Below are 17,810 nucleotides of genomic sequence, written 5' to 3' on the forward strand. Positions count from 1 at the left end.
AGGTCCTCTTCTTATTGGGATAATTGGGTTACTTGGCGATGGTCTTCACTTCATTTGATGTCTTCTCATGGGTTGTATCAGATGGATTTTCTTCGCTTCTTAAGCACAAGATGGCTAAATGGAGCCCTCCTCCTTTCCCTTCATTCAAACTTCAGTTTGATTGGGCCTCTAAGGGCAATCCGGGGAGGTCTGGGATTGGGGTAATTATTTTTTATCACCCTTCAAAATCATCAAAGCAGTTGGTAAATATATTGGTTTTGGCACTAATAACATGGCTGAGTTTCAGACTTTATCCTTTGGACTTGATCTTGCTCTTTCTCTGAACATTAAGGATATTGTTATTGAGGGTGATTCAATGCTGGTCTTTCAGGCGATTGCTAGCAAAAAGTGTCTCTCTTGGCACTTGCAGTATTTTTTGGAGCACATTCTCCTCCAACTTAATGGTTTTTCCACTTTCTCTATTTCTCACTGTTTTAGACAGATTAATGTTTTCATGGATTTTCTTGCAAATAAGGCTGTTGTTGAATGGGTTAATTATATAGAACTTTCCCCTTCGGACTTTCCTATCTCCTGTATGAAACTTCTCTCTTAACAGTCCTTCCATTTGGAAACTTCCTTCATTCCCTTTTCTTAGTGTGGTTGTTCTTTCGTAAGTGCCTATAATGAGGGTGTTTGCCTTTGAGGCAAGATCATTGCTATTGACATTTATTGGGAGAATCTCCTCATTAAGGAAAGAGTTTATGATTTGAGAGAATTTTTCATCTTCTGTTATGAGGTCTCTTGTTGGACATTTTCTTTTATGATGACAAGATAATCATAAAACGGTTATCTTCTTCTCTGTTATACTTTGGATAGGTCTGTAGGTATGGAATTCATTCTTTTTTGTTCTTTTTTCTATTTACACAATGCTCTGCATTATTTGGAGATTGTTTGGCAAAATTGGTGGTTGGTGGCTTTTTCTGAGGAATTGGAAAGTGTAGTTTATTTGGTGGTGCAGATGGCTCCTTATCATGTTGTTACTAATATGGCTTTTTGCTTTGGACTTTTTTATGGATTGGCCTCACCCTGTTTCCTGAGGGTTTTCTCCATCCTTCTCTACTTCTCGTATGGATAGGCATATGTATGCTAACCATTTTTATGTTGACAGGATTGTTTTTTCTTGGTTCCCTTTTGGCTGTGTGTTTTGTTCTCTGCAGGGCCTTGGACTCATGTGGTCCATAGGCAGATTGGCTTTTTGGGGTGCTGGCACTGATTTTGTTTAAAATATGATGGCTTCATTTTGGGATGTTCTTCTTCACTGGGTCCTACAAGCTTTTCAAAGCTTCCTTTATATCTAATGTGATTGATGTTGTAATCTGGGGTTGTATTCGGGTCACCTATGGGCTATTGTAATGGGTAGATAGGCTTTTGTTTTCTTGAGCAATACTGAAGGGTTTTCTTACTAGTTCTTTTCCTTCAGTGCAAAAAAAAAAAAAACAATGAAAGTTGAAATAAAATATTTATTTATATGTAGAGTCATCTAAATTATCAATTTGAACCTTAATATTTCTAGAGGTGTTATCAAAGTCATTATGTGAAATATATGCACATTAACTAACAATGAAAACTGATATAAAAAATTTACACAATAAATACACATTGGCACATTAGCTATGAAAGTTGAAATAAAATATTTATTTATATGTGAGACCATCTAGGTTATGTGAATTATATGCATATTCTATTTTTATTTTTTTAATCTATAATTAGATAATAAATATGATGATTTATTATATAATTTTAAAAAAAATTATATCAACAAATCTTATCTATTTTTATTTTTAAATTGTGTCCTTGTCATCACTAAGAAAATCTCTTTTCCCTAAAATTCTGACCTGTAGAGATGTGAAGTTTAACCATCAAAGCTTCATATTGAAGTTTAACATTGTTGAATGTACAAATTCGCTTACTTTTAAGTATGCCCAATATTTACAAGTTGCAAAACAAAACTTTGGGTTGTTTAAAAAAGCTTTACATATTTAAGTTACAGGTGTTTAAAATTGTTCGATTCTTTCGGATTGAAATTATTTAAACATTTTACTGCAGTTGCAGCTTGTAAATCGTTTAATTAATAGAAATTTACAAGTTAGAATGCTTTTGCAAAATCCAATAGAAGATTGTAATAATGTAGTGTTCTTTTATTTTATAAAAATAAGACTTCGCATATATTTTCAAAATTGTTGTTATCCTTAAAAAATGTGCCGGCTTGTACAAATATATTGTAGATAAATTGTAAATGAGCTTAACGTAACAAAAATATAATAAGCACATGATGATAAACATGACTCCAAATTTTATTTAAAAATAATCAAATTTATTCTTAAACAATCAATGAACTTAAATCAAATTTTATTAAAAGATGTATTTATTAAATTAAAAAAATACAAATCTAAACAACTGTTGACAAATACTAATTGAAAAATAGAAAATAAATATTTTAAAATACAGAAAGATAGTAAACACTCATTCATATTGTAACATCTTTTAAAATACAGAAAGTTAGTAAACACTCATTCATATTTTAGCTGTAGATAGGAATCTGGAAATCATCAAAGCAAATATAAACATTAGCCTAGCTCAATCACAAAAACTAAATTGCAATGATAAATCCTAATTACATTCAATAGAGATACATGAAAAACAAGACATTCAATTCAAATGCAAACCATCACAAATGTGAAATGTCTCCTCACGAATTCTCCATTGTCCTTCTTTCTCCTTCAAATGGCTTTGTTTTGTGGATCTCACCTACAAGTGCATAAGCATAATATGAAAGCAAGATTGACAAGATAGCATGACAGTATAAGGGTAGTAGAAGCGTGATTGATTCGGCAAAGTGATTCGAAAAAGTGATTCGACAAAGTGATTATTAGCTGGCATTGAAGAAATTCATCCAATTTATAGATAAATTGGAGAAAAGACAAGATTAGCATGAAATTGATATTAGAGGCAATTGATTTCAAAAATGGCACAATTGAGTTGAAGGAAGAAGGTTATGACACCTTCTATGTCATGAATTATGACATATTGCCAACGCAATGGTTAGAGGACTAAAAGCTTATGACATCTTGCTATGCCAAAAGTATGACGCGTGAGAAATTCATGCTTCCACCGAAGCACAAAAATAGGGAAAGACTAGAGAGAAACTAATTAGGTGGAAATTAAATTTGACAAATTAGAAAATAGGTGGAAATTAGAAATTAGGAAATGATGAAATGATGAAATGATAAAATTAGAAAATTGATGCAAATTAGGTAAATTAATTAATAATTTCTCATTCATTAATTAATTTACAAAAATAGGAGGAATTAATTAGCCAATTAAATAAACATTTAATTGTGACATGAAGACTTAGGATAAATAAATGAATTATTTAACCTAGAGGAAAAATGCCAAACAAGATTAAATGAATAAATCATAAAACCTTAGAAGATGAAATAGAAATGCAAAGACGACAATTAGGTCTTGACAAAAGATAATTAATGTCGATTCGATTTGATCATGATTTTGAATTGATAAACAATTTGATTGATAAATGCGCCAATTGACGAGGAACAATGACTAATTGATCCAAATTGACATGATTAAGAAGATGACGATGATCGATGATAAATCGATCTCAAAATGACAAAGTTGACAAGAAAACAAAGATCGACAACAAAATAGATTGCAAAACGACAAGATTGAAAATGACCACGATCGATGACAAAATCGATTGCAAGATGACAAGATTGATGACGATTTGAATCGATCGCAAGATGACAAGATTAAAAAGAGGACAAAACCCTAATTAGGATTGACGATGTCCAAAATGAGCACGCACATTGATGCGACAGGATAGGATTGACCAAAATCGTGACTGAAAGTTGTTGTCGACAAGACCGAATTCGAAAGCGAGACAAATGAAGAATGCAGAAGAATGACTCGACGCTCGCAAATGATAAAAACCAAGTGCGCAACATGGAAGAAATGTTAATGCGACGCAAAAACCTTAAAATAAAGCAATGCGCAAATGTTAAAATATGACTCCGCAAGCATTGACCATTTTTAGACGTCTACAAAAACCAATGCAGTGAATTTTGTTTTCAGTCCAATACCCGTAAAATAATTCTTTTAAAATGTTCAATTCATATTTAGGTTTACACCTGAATATCTCTCAATACAATCGCTCTTACAGAGAGAGCGACATTCTTAGAAAAATACACCAAAGTTCAACCAAAACAACCCTTACCAAATCAAAAGTTTGAGAACATGTATTGTCAAAGTTTATTGCTCACTTGGCCGTACTACCCCATGAGAGTGAAAATCTGACTTTTGGAGAATCCCCAGCAAGACATAGGAGACCATTTACAGTTCGAAGAAAATAATCAATCTCGTCAGGCTCGAAGATCTGTATGCTGTTAACCAAGTTGATTCTGACTGTTTTCAACAAAGGAGCGCCTTTCATAATGCGAGAGCACAACAAAACAACCGAATGATAGCTTTCACCATTCATTGAATATACTTCAAAATCTATATTCACAACAAATGTCTTCAAATTTGCGAGATGCAGAGTCGACTCTCCTAGATCCCGCATGACAAAATAGCTATTACGCGATTAACCACTTCGCTAAGCACACAACTCAGTTGGCACGATTTGAATCCTCTTATTATAATGGAGGTGTATATTTTAAAAACAAAAAATTCGAACAGCAAAGAGAGAACGGAGAGATTATCAGTATCAGTTGAACATTTTCTTCAAATGATTGGACAAATTAAAATAAAGAAATACTTACCCTAAAATAATTGGTATCAAAGAAAGGAGACTCAACGCACAACTCTTCCAAGTGATGAGAGCTTTGTAGAATCGCGACAAAGCATCGACCATACTCACAGATAACTTTCCTCAACGATTTTACTGTTACAAAATGCTGAAGATGATGGAAGTCAGCTTCCAAATGGACACATACAGGTAAACAAATGTTCACGATTACCAATTCAAGGATTTGACAAACTTTAATGCTTTCCAATCTTGGGCAATTTACTTCCACTAAACAAGTTTTATCTAGTCGAACAAGAGCAAGGGACTTGAGAGTGGAGGAAATTATTAGAAAATTTGAAGGCGAACTACAAGCGTCTACAGTCAAATATTGAAGGCAGCCACATAATTTTAAAATCACCTCAAATGCTTGCTCACTTAGCTCAACTTGATCAAGATAAAGGGATACAAGTTGAGAGAAACCAAGAAATCGAGCCGGCACCTCTGTTATCTTAAAATACTCAAGAGACAGAGAGGTAAGTGTCATACATGAAAAGATGGACTCTGAAACCTCCATCTGCATTCTAATTGTACTGCTTTTAAGATGTAAGCACTTCACACCTGACAAAGAAATCCATAAAAGCCATTTGTGAATGCTGCTTTCACACCGGTCACAATTGTGAAGTTCAAAACTTTCCAGGTTAACACATTGCATATGAATAATCTTGTTAATTATATCTTCAGCCATATTTGCATTTGTAGAAATAGAATTAAAAAACTCATCAGTGAACTTGAGATGGGGTAACCGAGTCCAGACTTTGCACCATTTTCGGGAAACCGCAGAAAAGCGAACAGCTTCTTTCAAAGGGATTCTTGTTAAAATCTGAGAACACAACAGGTCATCTGGAAGATTCACAAGATTTATTTTACCCATTTTTTATTTTGGCCGAACCTTCAAATTGCAGTGGGAAAATATTGAGAGCTGAAACAACGTGAGAGAGTAAAGGACTATTTGTGACTTGGAAAAGCTAGTTAATGCGTAAGGCCAAGAAACTTGGATATTATGACGGAATGAATCCCGGTACGTAGGAGAATCGTTTTTAATGAAAATAAAGAAATATAGAAAGCTAACGCGTGGAGTAATTAACTGCCCTTAGTTCGACAACTCATGCATTTACTGCCCTTGCGTGGGAGTGGGATGGCATCACACTTGGCACGAATGTTAATAATGAGAGTTACTGTAGTTAAATAGAGATATAAGATTCGATTGCTTGGAGTGCGTGATTCTAGAGACAATAGAGTTCCATACAACAGTTCGTTGAGCAGCTTTAGAGATATGTTCTTTTGGCAAATGCATGTATTAGACAGGCGATTAGTTGCCAGCCGGTGCAACGGTATTAACATTAAAAATAATCCTGAAAGAGCTTGGTTACATATTAAAAAAAAAAAGAGCACTGGCTAAGCAGCAATGTAAACCGCACCTGCTTAGCCTAGTCCTTCCTTTGCAAACGTCTGCTTGCTTCCATGAATGACAACACTGGCTAAGCAGCAATAGAAACCGCACCTGCTTAGCGTAGTCCCTCCCTCTGCAAACCAGTACAAGTGGATTTGTGCCATGCCGTAGACCGTGCATAGACGGTTTTGGGAAAAATGTCATCGGCTTGTTCCCTTGAACAGGTCTCCCCACCCCGTCCATCCTTCCCGGGTATAACTTATTAAAAACTTACTAAAACTAGCAATTGTACTTTGGGGTGCAATGGGTACACCGAATTGAAGATGAGAAGTAAGAGAATAACATAAAAACTATTAAATGGTATAGAATAGGTCCTTTGCAATCAATGAGAAAAGTTTGCAATGTTAGATTTTTGTAGTATATATATAAATGAAAATTAGGTCAAATGGAAAAGCAATTTGAACCGTGTAGAGATATTTCATTTTCCAGTAACAACAAGTCTTTGAATGTCTCAAACTGTTACACAACACAATAAATATGTAAAATATTGTTTTGTAAAGAACAGTTCATTTGAAGCAAGTTTGTAACCATGTAGAGATCTTTCATTTGTCAGTAACAATAAGGCTTAGAATTTCTCACGCTATTACAAAGCACAATAAATATGTTAAATATAGTTTTATAAAGCACAGTTCATATAAAGACAAATAGTATTGGATTGAACAAATGGTGTACATGTATTGTTGTTTGGTGTAAAGAAAAGAATGGGAAATGAAGAAGATTCAATGTGATAAGGGGTTGAAGAGCAAAAACCTGGAGAAGTGTTTTCATTTGATAACATTGTCAATCGTTCCTCTTCTTCTTTTCGCCGAGCAGTATATGGGCTCTTTTGTATATGTGAATATCTTTGGAATGTGAATGGAGGGTGTATGCGAAGACTTGCAAGGTCACGGACCCTTGAAATTGCTGTGAATGTCAACCCTTGATGATCTGTATTGCTGATGTCGATTGTCGCTCTTTGAAGTGTCAGCCCTTGTGATTTGTGAATTGTTAAGGCCCATGCCATTTTTAGTGGTATTTGACATCGAAGACCATGACTTATTGGAATAAGAGGGATATTTTTGGGGTTGTGTTGTCCCAAACTGGGCCTATGTATTTTTTGAATTGAACAACAACAAATAAGGGGAGTTCAGGTGGTCTTTCACCACCATTATATACAATTTCTTTGACTTGTCCAAATGCACCATTGACAAGTCCTGTTTCCACCCACAAGTTGGCAAATAACATAACTTCTTGGCCAATACATAAGAGGATCTTAGATTCAAGTTGTTCCTCATCAGGATTTGAGCATGTGATTCCCTTGAGTTGTTCTGCAGTAGATAGGGCAATAGGCTTTGCCAAAAACAACAACATGCGTTTGTTATGTAATGATACCATTTCATTTGTTGCAAATAAGTGTGTAGATGATAAGAATAAATATTGCTTTGCAGAGGAAAGTGCTGAATTTGCTCGAGACAGTAAAAGTTGTCAATCTACAATAGTGGGTTCTGCATTTCGTAAATTGGAGAGAAGTGCACAAAAGGCAATTTGTGCAGGTTGATCTCCAATTTGACGAAATATTTTTTTCAATGTTATAATTGTTATGAAGCTGCGCCATAGTGTCCCTCCATATGAAGTTGAAGTATACATAGGAATATCTTTGACAGGTGGTAGTTGGCCCAAGTCACCGAAGAGAATGATTGAATGTCCTCCAAATGGGAGCTGGTTATGGGTAGCGAATGCCTCACGTAACCTTATATCAATGTGTTGTATCAACTTTGGACCAATGAAGCTCATTTCATCAATTATAATGTAGCGAATGAAGTACATGCTTTCTTGGAAGCTTGCCAATGTTTGTCCTTGTAGAGGGTGCATTTCTTTGATTGGAATTCTTAGTGCTGAATGAATTGTTGATGCTTGAATATTGAATGCCACAACTCCAGTTGGTGCAAGGAGCAATAATGGTGATTGGCCATTTGGTGCTGATCTTTTGAGTGCTGATTTTATGCTTGTTATGAGGTGTGACTTTCCTGTGCCTGCAGTTCCTTGAACAATAATTCTCAATGGTGCTTGTAAACTATTAGCATGTAGATGTGAAATAACTATATCATATGCCTTTTGTTGTTGTATACATAGGTTATTTTGGCTTTGCTGTTGGAGAACATGATGTAGCTGAAATGTTCGGCGATTGGAGTGTATGAAATTTGTAGCTATTTCTTTTTCTTGTGGACTGAAGTGATGTACTCCCCAGTCATTCTTCAAGTCAATATCATGTTGGCCAAGAATATCAAGTTCATCCAGGTGAATAGGAACTCCTGGGTATGAAGCTAACAGTACTTGCCATTCATTACGGATGTTTTCTGGCAATTGTTTTGTGTCGCTTGAAGGAGTGGTAGGATTAGATCTTTCATCGGCTTCTATAGATGTTCGACATACATGCCATGGCTTGTACTTGTGCGAGAACCTTTCCCACAGTGCTTGAATTTCATCATCTGTTGAGCCCAAATCCATTTGAATGTTGCGAAATGGGTGGTACAATAAAAGTTCAGTCCAACAAAATGCTTGAAAACATTTTTCTTCCTTTGTAGGGATGGTTGTGAATCGTGGAGACACTCGAACTATGACTGGTGTGGCTCGCTCTTTCCATTGATCATGCTTTCTTGATGCGTTGAAGGACCATTTTTGAGTTACTTCGATAAGAGACATTCTCTCTAAATGTATTGGTCTTGCCATGTAAGATGCAATATAGTTTGGATATGTGGTTCTTTCTGTGGATGTGATTGGTACACGTTGGAAATTTTTTTGGTTCACATTTTTTAAAAAAAATGTTTGACTACAAAGGGAGAGTGGTAGCTTTAGCAGAAGGTGGCAACTTTCTTGGGCACCTATATCATGATCCACAAGGTTGTCAAGAAGCATTTTGCGAAAAGCACTAGGAGCTGGTTTATCAGACTCAAAGTTGGTTGATATTCGAGATAACATTGCATGGTATGTTTCTGATTTGTTTTCAGCTTTAGTAGCATATTTTGCAATATATTTAATCATAGCATCAATTGAGAGAACAGGTTGGCAATCTACATTGGCCCTCCATATTGAGAGTATAAATGGGTTGTGAAGATTTAGGCGGTCATCATTGCGAGCAGGGGTGTGCTTAGGTTGGCCATTATCATCATTAGAAAGAGACGACTTCTCTGTAATGTTCCAAGGGGCTTTATAACGGCATTGAAGAGATGTCCCCTTCCTGTGAAGGCATGTTTGGATAGTACATTTTGTATGTCTTTAAACACGGTTGGCCAAATCACAATAGTCAATGAAAGGATCACTTGATACTATCATGCTTGTGTCCATCAAGCAAGGGTCGTCAACAATGGATCAGTGGAACACTTGATTTCTCAATGCATGACTTTGTGGGTTCCACGCGGAGACATATTTATCAATGTATGCAAGTGCATTTTATACTGACCGAATGTCATTCCATTGTAATTTTCCAATGTCAGGTGCTTTTGGTAGCCAAATGAAACCATGGATATGTGCAGAGCCTCTATGTTGCCATTCATACCTGGGAAAAGAGGTTTGTAGAAAAAAACAAAAAAACTAAAAGAAGGGTAAGAGCTGAAGGTAAAAGTAGTAGGTTGCAAGAATTATACCTGTACCAATAGTCATTTGCACCAAGAAGTTTTTCCAACACTTCTTCACGAAATGCAGTAAATCTGTGATGCATGTACATTGAAGTAAGGTGTGGATTTTGAACTATATTTTGTAATCTCCACCTAGCAGTTACATATGGATTTGCAGGTGTGGTGGTTGTCATGATATTATGCAAGTCTGGCCATTTTGTATCAGTAGCACTGAGTGTGAAAAATAGCGTTGGACAACCAATTTGAATGACCATGTCTATAAGTTCCCTTCTACGTGATTCCAGAATGGTTTAGTTCCACGAATTGACGAGCTAAAGTGCATTAGTTGATCTGCTAGTTTGTCATCAGGCAAGTCCTTTAATCTTTGTCGAAGGTCAAAAATTGTTATAGGCATTGAATCATCAAGTTGTTTGTGGACAAATACAGATGCGGTGGCTTGACTTCTATGATGCATTATTATATTCAATATGAAGTACCTAAACCTTGGGTGTTCACCAAATCTATTATCATGGTATCTTAAAAGATGGAGACCATGCTCATGTAGCTTAACTTCTTTAAGACGTGGTTGTTTGAATGCAGCCATACCTTTAGGGAACAAAGTGGGGAATGACATTACAAACAATCCTTCAGTAGTGTATTCATTTATAGGAGATGGGTAAATGGGTGGCCATTTAACTACAGGAGTTGGGCATCCTTGCCCTAGTTGTAGTAAAGCGCGAACTTCTTCAACCTCTTGACGTGCAGGTGGAAGAATTGCCACAAATGAATCATTCATTTGCAAGTTCTCTATCAATGGACCATCCTCTGTAACATCTTCTTGCATGAAACTTAGGTCAATGGGATCAAGATTTGAAGTGGTCGCATATAGTAGGTCAGATATATTAGTGGGGTTAATGGGTAAAGATGACAATGCTAATTCATCTTTGTACATCTTTGTACTATGGGTCATAACAAATCTTATATTGTAATGCCTCATGCACACGTCCTCTACTAACATAGAAGTTGTATTGTTGTTGGCCACTGTTTGCTTTGTTTACTATTATCATGTCCAATCCATCTATATGCCTAGGCAAGTGGGATGCAATTGAAGAAATATCTTGAGGAAAACAAATAGTCTGGCCACTATATTTTACTTGGCCTCCTCTTGCATAGGTAACTTGAAGGACAGGGCTAATCCTTCCTATCAACATCTCCTCAACTTGAGTTAGTATTTGCAAACATTGAGGTTGCTCACCAGGGTCTATGTTGTTCCAATTTGAGTAGCGGTGTCCATTTTTTTCTGTTGTGCATCTGTAACAAGTATTTTTTCCATTAAATTCTTTAGTTTTAATTCCTGGGTATCTCTCGAAACATATTAGACATGTTGAAATATTTGAAAGCTTGTCCAATTTCGAACAAAATTTATTTCTGGCGATGCAATATTTTTGACAAAAGTTTGGGGAGCTATGGATTTCGGCAATTGGGGTAGCTTGATTTGTATGTTGGATTTGGGGTACATCTGTTTCTACATGGGGTGGAAAGTGGGGAGACGATACTGTGGATGTGGAGGGTTGTCCAGCTAAAAAGTGTCTGGTTTCTCTTCTTCTTTTGTTAAGATTAATTTTCCTTCCATGGTACCTTGCACATTGCATTTGATTTCGATGAGCGCGTCTTTCTTCCACTATATCATTTTGTATTTCCATAGAACAGTGTGTTGAGAATGAAAGGTATATGATATATTTGTGAATGAAAATCTTTAAAATATAAATATATACCAAATTAATAAAAATTTCTATATACCAAAATAAGTGCTAGTGTAATGTGAAATAGCATATGAAACAATTATAAAGAAAGTTGTGAGATTAATTATTTGAATAAATAAATTTTGATCATAAATGAAAAAAATACAACATATGTTGACTTATATATGATTTTTTGTATTGTGTAAATTTAAGTATATTTAAAAGCATTTTTTGAAGTAACATGACTAAGTACAATACATGATGATGACATAATACTATAAACATAATATGGACAAGTGAAATACATAATATTGAAAAAGATATACAAAATGCTTTCATATATGGACAAGTGAAATACATATTATTGAAAAAGATATACAAAATGGATACACATCCATGAACAGTATTATATGTAACTTTTAGGTAGGCTTAATGGTTGTAATAACAATGTTTTGTGTTTCTTGGCCAGCAAATGGAACCATTTTGATGTTGAGATCAAAGAAAAATTTGCAATCAATAACATTGCTCAATATAGGTTCCACAGCATTAGGTTCTGCTAGAAGTAGCTGGAAATCTTCTACAGCAACACCCAACAAGGTATTTGATGGTCCTTCGAATGCAGTAACTTTAAGAAGCCCACCTGTTTCATCTTGCAAGTCCATTTTAAGCATGTAGCTAAAATCGCATTCAGAGAGATTAGTAGAACACTTTGGGCAATGGAATGTGTTGGGTGAACTTTGCACAACTTTTTTCTTACATTTTTTTTTGTCCACTACCTGTGGACAAGATAGGCAGTAAAAGTTGTCTAAGTCAAGTTTTGTAATAGTGGCATTCACACATACATTCTTTTGGCCAGGAAAGCTTTCATCAGTAATAGATGAAATATCTATTGGATTTTCAAATGTGTGGGGGGAAAGGTTGGTTTGTGACAATGAAATGTAGGGTTCGTCAACCCCTTTCTTGGCATACCATGTTTGTAATGTTGTGGTTTCCAATAAATCTGGATTGATTAAAAGTGTAGTTGAAAAGATAGTATCAAGTGATTTTCCATTCCAAGATACCATACGGCCAGACTTGATCAAAAGAACAGGAGGATTCGGTTCTAGGGACATTTCAAATATTTGTTTTCCCTCGATTGGACAGTGGTGACCCCAAAATGTAATATCTATGGTACAACTTGACATGTCTATGATTGGAGCAATACACTTTATTGTCTCAGTGCCATCTCTTTTACGTATGGTTGATGTAGGGGAGATTGATAAAACTATTCCAATGACATCTAGAAGGGCATTAATAGGAAACGATTGTAGTGAATCTATGCTCTTAATGTGGAAACTATGCCTGGGTATGGTAGAGTCTATGCATGTGGTAGGAGTTACTATGGAAGAGTTGTGGAGGATTATTTCAAAAGGGTTTGTGGAGCTACTATATTTTGTGTTTACCACTTTAATACGACCATTGGAGATCACATAAAGACTACCAGAGTGAATAACATGGTAAAAGCTATCAACAAGTTCATTAAAACAAGTCACATGTATTTCAGATCCTAACATGTCTACAAAATTAAATCCAAAAACTTTCCCATCACGTCCTACATTTTTGAAATTGTGAATAGGGGTTTTTACTAATGCTCGATCTTCAATGGACCATTGTTTGTGATATGGGGTCAATGTTTTAATGGGAATAATTGGGAAAGGGTTCAATGGGTCTTTAGAACTATTTGATGGAAGGTAGGCAATAGCTTGTAGGAGTGGAGTTAGAGATCCAATGATAGCTGCATTATTTGAAATTATGTCAAAGCTAAGAATTATAATAGCCTTGCAATAAAATGAGATGTTTATTTAGTGAGGAGGTCTATAAGAAGAAACAAGAATACAAAAAAAAAATGGAAAATGTGGACATACGTGTATTTGTCGATATCTTGCAAGAATATTGTATAAGGAAGAGAATAGAACCTGTGACTAAAGCTTCTTCTAGAACAAGACTGTTCATTTGGTCAGGAAACAATGTTGGATGGGTGTGCATACCATCAGAGATTTGTAGGCAGTATTTGACATTTGTAGAATGAGGTTGTTGAATGGAATGTATTGTTGTAACTTGTAAAGAAGGGTCAACAAGAGACATGCCTACAAGAGTGTCTGCTATGGCATTTGCAGTTAATGTTGCCATCATTCAATTCAAACTGAGTGGAAGATGTTGGCCTGTGAATAAGTTGAAATAGGACAATTAGGTTTTGACAAAGAAATTGCGGTCAACATGAAATTGAAATTGAGTGGGAATAGCATGTTTGTTTATATAAATTGAAATTTGTTAATTTTTCTTTCTTTCTACAAATGTAGTATTAAAAAAAGAAGTCTTCAAAGTAGTATTCAAGTTAAGATTGGTATGTTTGGAAAAAAAAAAGTGTTTGAACAGTTGTTGAAGTTATGCACCAATCTTTCCTATTTTTTAATTATCTATATAAACAATAATAGTTCATCAAACTTAATGCATCTCATCTAAGCTATTTTTAAAAGATGGAGAGTATATAATGATAACAAATATTTTTTAAAGTATTCCTTGTGATACAACTCATCTAAGCTATTATTACACTATTTAGTTCAAAAAATAAAGTTATGAAGTAAACTTTTTAAAATTGTGAGTAAAAAACATCTATTTCTAAAATGAATGAGTGGTTGAAGCTCAAAGAATCATATTACCAAAATAAAAGTTTATTCATTAACTTATGTTGATGATTTACACTGATAGATTAGGTAGGTCACATAATACCAAAATAGAAGTTTGTTTTTTTACTTTTTAGTATCTGTACTAATAGTTGTAGCGCAAATATATGATTACAATATTTACATTGTGAGAAGCTAAAATAGCTAATCACATTTTTTTTAAGTATGCCTCATATGCATCAATGAAAAAGGAGACAGAGGACTCTTTATCACATGAATAGTGTCAGTGACAATTTATCTCCTTAAGGAAAGTGAATAGCCCATCTAATTTAGTGTAACTGGCTTGGAATGTTGACATCATCTCCTGAAGTTTTTCAATATCCAATTCTTCCACAAGAGGTGTTGATTGACATGTAAGTTTGAATTTATGTACAATATCATGATAGCTGGTGGACACAATTGAAGAAAGATTTTGGACATCAGTTGCAAGACAATCTAGTTTATTCACAAAAAAACATGATTCTGCTGGCATGGTTGTGATATCCATTGCCAATAAAGGGTTTTCAGTACTTTTGGTTGTATCTCCAGTAGGCAGTTCAGTGATACCATCACAATTTGTATCTTCAGCCATTTCCTGATAGGAGTAAATTTGAAGAATGTATAAGTATCAAATAAATTTGATTCTCCATGTTATTAAACTATGAAAATTAAAATTTCAAATTCTAAATAAGTTTTTTAAATGGAAATAACTATTAAAATGTTCCTATTCACTAGTTCTATGGAAGAGGTGTGGAAAGGCAGTAAGGAAAGAAATGGATCTTTTTGTACAAATATATTTGTGTATCACATTAGGTCTATTGGTACGATAGTTAGTGAATGATGTTATGTATGCAAGAAGAGATTAGGTTTCATTTTTGCCAATAGAGCATTTCTTCAGTCACATATAAATTTGGTTGCAAAAATAATTTTCTTCATTCCTTTCATCAATACATGAGTTTATAATTTAAGATAATTAATAATTAGGATCACAATCATAATATATAATATAATTGAATCAAATAATTATAAATATTTTATAATTTGGTTTAAATTTGAATTAACAATTGATAATTTAGAAACATATTTTATATATATAGAACCCTAAAAAATAAATAATTAATAATAAAATAATTGATATAATATCAATTATGATTATAATTATAATTAAATACTAACTCTAATTTACAACATTAAATCTTATTCAAACCAATTAAGCAAATTCTAATTCATATAATTATGATTTTAGTCTAATAAAAAAAAATCATAATTACAATTATAACTTAATCTACATTATTAAAATTCTAATAATCAAAAACAATAATAAACTTAATTTAAAATCTAATTCTTAATTATTATTTTGACTTTATATTATTTAATTATATTTATATAATATGAACCTGACATAAAATTTATTATAAATATAATATCAAGTTTAATCTTAAAAAAACTTACATTAAATTAAAGTTTTAAAACTAAAATTGAATTCTAATAAAAATTTATTTAGTTAGCTGTTTACTGCCATTTACTAAAGGCACAGAGAAAGTAGTTAATAATAATAGCCTCATTGTCCCGTATTCAGCAAAAATCATTTTTAAAAACCTATATAGTTGTCTTCTCAATTGTGGATGTGGCACTTAGGTTGTTTGCATGTGGTGAAAGACGTATAGTTCCTAGGCAATATATTAAATCTTCATTGCCATTCATTCTCTCTACGATTAGGAAAGACTTATCAATCACATCTCATCCTCCTTAGCATATACTGCGATGGTTTGGCTTTTATAGAAGGGAATGACCGCTATGTTTTGGCCTCTCTCAACTGGAATAGGTATTTACTTTTGTCTGCCAAATTTTGCTTTGTTGTCCCTCGATATGGGATAGATTTGAGTTTAGATTTCAAAATTGTCATGCGTCAATCATATTAGCTTATAAAAGACGTGATGATAAAAAAGATTTAGGGTGATAGAAGTAAAGAAGAAAGGCAATGGATGGTAGACGAGTGGCAACCTGGTGAGAAATTAAATTGAAGGTGGTTGAGATATATAAATAAACTCCTCTGCACTGTCAAATATTTACTTTATGAGAGCACATTTTACACAGCCATCATACTGGCAGCCACCTAAGGTACACAATCGGTCATTCCTAGGTCTCTGCCATCTGCAATAATTAGAACATCAGTCCAACCTGGTCCGAGAGGAGTTACCCATAGCAAGAAGAGCTACCAGCAGCAAACTAGGCATCCTAATATAGGAGTAGAATAATGATAACAAGGCTATTGAAACCCTGTGAAACTTTAAATATTATTTTTTTCTTATTATTTAACAGCCATCTTCTCAACATCCCAAACATTGATTTGAGCTGCCATCTGTTCTTCCGCACGCACGGGGATAGGCAGAAGCCGCAAGAGCACGGGCTGACACTATATACGGAGGCATAGAAATCAGACATAGGGGGGCATAGGCTATGCAGTGCAGTTTAAAGGGCTACATAGCCAGTGTTAATGAGTCCTTTCACGCAACCACCGTATGCAGATGATGAAATAGGAAAAAAACCAATCAATAGCGGAAACCTTTCAAATGGTCTTGCATTCGTTTTGGCTAACTTTCAGCCATAGATATTAAAGATTGTGTGGTTCATCTCAAATAGGGAACGCCTTGGCGTAATTAATATTAAAAATTTATTAAATGAAATATTTTTTATCATTTGTAACTAGTTAAATTTAGCAAAAAATTAGAGTTTACAAATTATCTAATTTATCTTTGGAAATAACTTAAGTTCTTGTTGACATATTTTTTAAAAATTATGTTCTCTAAGGCATAAAAGTATTGGGTGCTAGAAAGTTAAAAAATAAATTATTTACTATATAAGAATTAAAGACATTTTTAGAAAGTTAAAAAATAAAATATTTACTTTAACTTTTATTAAAAGTATTGGGTGTTAGAAAGTTAAAAAATAAATTATTTACTATATAAGAATTAAAGACATTTTTAGAAAGTTAAAAAATAAATTATTTACTATATAACAATTAAAGACAATATAAATATTATATTTCAATATATTTTTTAATCAATGCATCAAACTTTTTTTAAATTTTATTTGACTAGTTTTATTTTTGGTTTTTTTAAATAAAATATTTACTTTAACTTTTATTTGAAGAGTTGTTTAATATTTATATAAATATTATATTTCAATATATTTTTTAAACAATGCATCAAACTTAGGTGGATGAATGGGCGAACTCTGTGAATTTGGAATTAAGCATACGCTGCTTTAAGGTGGCAATCTCCGGCAGGTTTGAACGGAGCGACGGTAGACAGTTGGAGGTCCCCGATTGCAATGTCAGTCCAGGGGTAGTCCTCTCCAACCCTTCCATTAATATGGTTGATTTACTTGGTTCTCAATCTCCCTTGCTCTGTCATTCGGCAGAGCCCGTACCCCCTAACTCCTCCCCCACTGTGTCGAAGGACGTCGGCATTAATGGCGTCT

General features: G+C 34.0%; 2 protein-coding genes across 2 annotated transcripts; both read right to left on the minus strand.

Moving 5' to 3' along the window:
- Nucleotides 1-4,312: 4,312 nt before the first annotated feature.
- LOC131874874 (F-box/LRR-repeat protein 25-like) lies at nucleotides 4,313-5,711 on the minus strand. The gene is made up of 2 exons (XM_059218805.1): nucleotides 4,913-5,711; nucleotides 4,313-4,551 (listed from the first exon to the last, which is right to left on the minus strand). The coding sequence occupies exons 1-2, from the start codon at nucleotides 5,709-5,711 to the stop codon at nucleotides 4,313-4,315; spliced, it is 1,038 nt and encodes a 345-aa protein (XP_059074788.1).
- Nucleotides 5,712-7,754: 2,043 nt separating this feature from the next.
- On the minus strand, nucleotides 7,755-10,158 carry LOC131874875 (uncharacterized). Its single transcript, XM_059218806.1, has 3 exons — nucleotides 9,914-10,158; nucleotides 9,730-9,825; nucleotides 7,755-9,507 (listed from the first exon to the last, which is right to left on the minus strand). Exons 1-3 carry the CDS (start codon nucleotides 10,156-10,158, stop codon nucleotides 7,755-7,757), a joined length of 2,094 nt encoding a protein of 697 aa, XP_059074789.1.
- Between the last annotated feature and the right edge of the window lie 7,652 nt (nucleotides 10,159-17,810).

Source organism: Cryptomeria japonica, chromosome 4 (genome assembly GCF_030272615.1).
Source record: "Cryptomeria japonica chromosome 4, Sugi_1.0, whole genome shotgun sequence".
In the NCBI taxonomy this organism is placed as follows: domain Eukaryota; kingdom Viridiplantae; phylum Streptophyta; class Pinopsida; order Cupressales; family Cupressaceae; genus Cryptomeria; species Cryptomeria japonica.

Bases quoted from the DNA above. Each gene is read 5' to 3' on its own strand.
- LOC131874874 (XM_059218805.1), bottom strand. From the start codon at position 5,711: ATGGGTAAAATAAATCTTGTGAATCTTCCAGATGACCTGTTGTGTTCT. The intron at 4,552-4,912 runs GTGAGTATGGTC...TTGTGAATATAG, and splicing joins ATCGTTGAGGAAAGTTATCT to ATTTTGAAGTATATTCAATG.
- LOC131874875 (XM_059218806.1), bottom strand. From the start codon at position 10,158: ATGGTCATTCAAATTGGTTGTCCAACGCTATTTTTCACACTCAGTGCT. The intron at 9,826-9,913 runs GTATAATTCTTG...CTCTTTTCCCAG, and splicing joins GCAAATGACTATTGGTACAG to GTATGAATGGCAACATAGAG. The intron at 9,508-9,729 runs GTCAGTATAAAA...ATGCCTTCACAG, and splicing joins TTACAATGGAATGACATTCG to GAAGGGGACATCTCTTCAAT.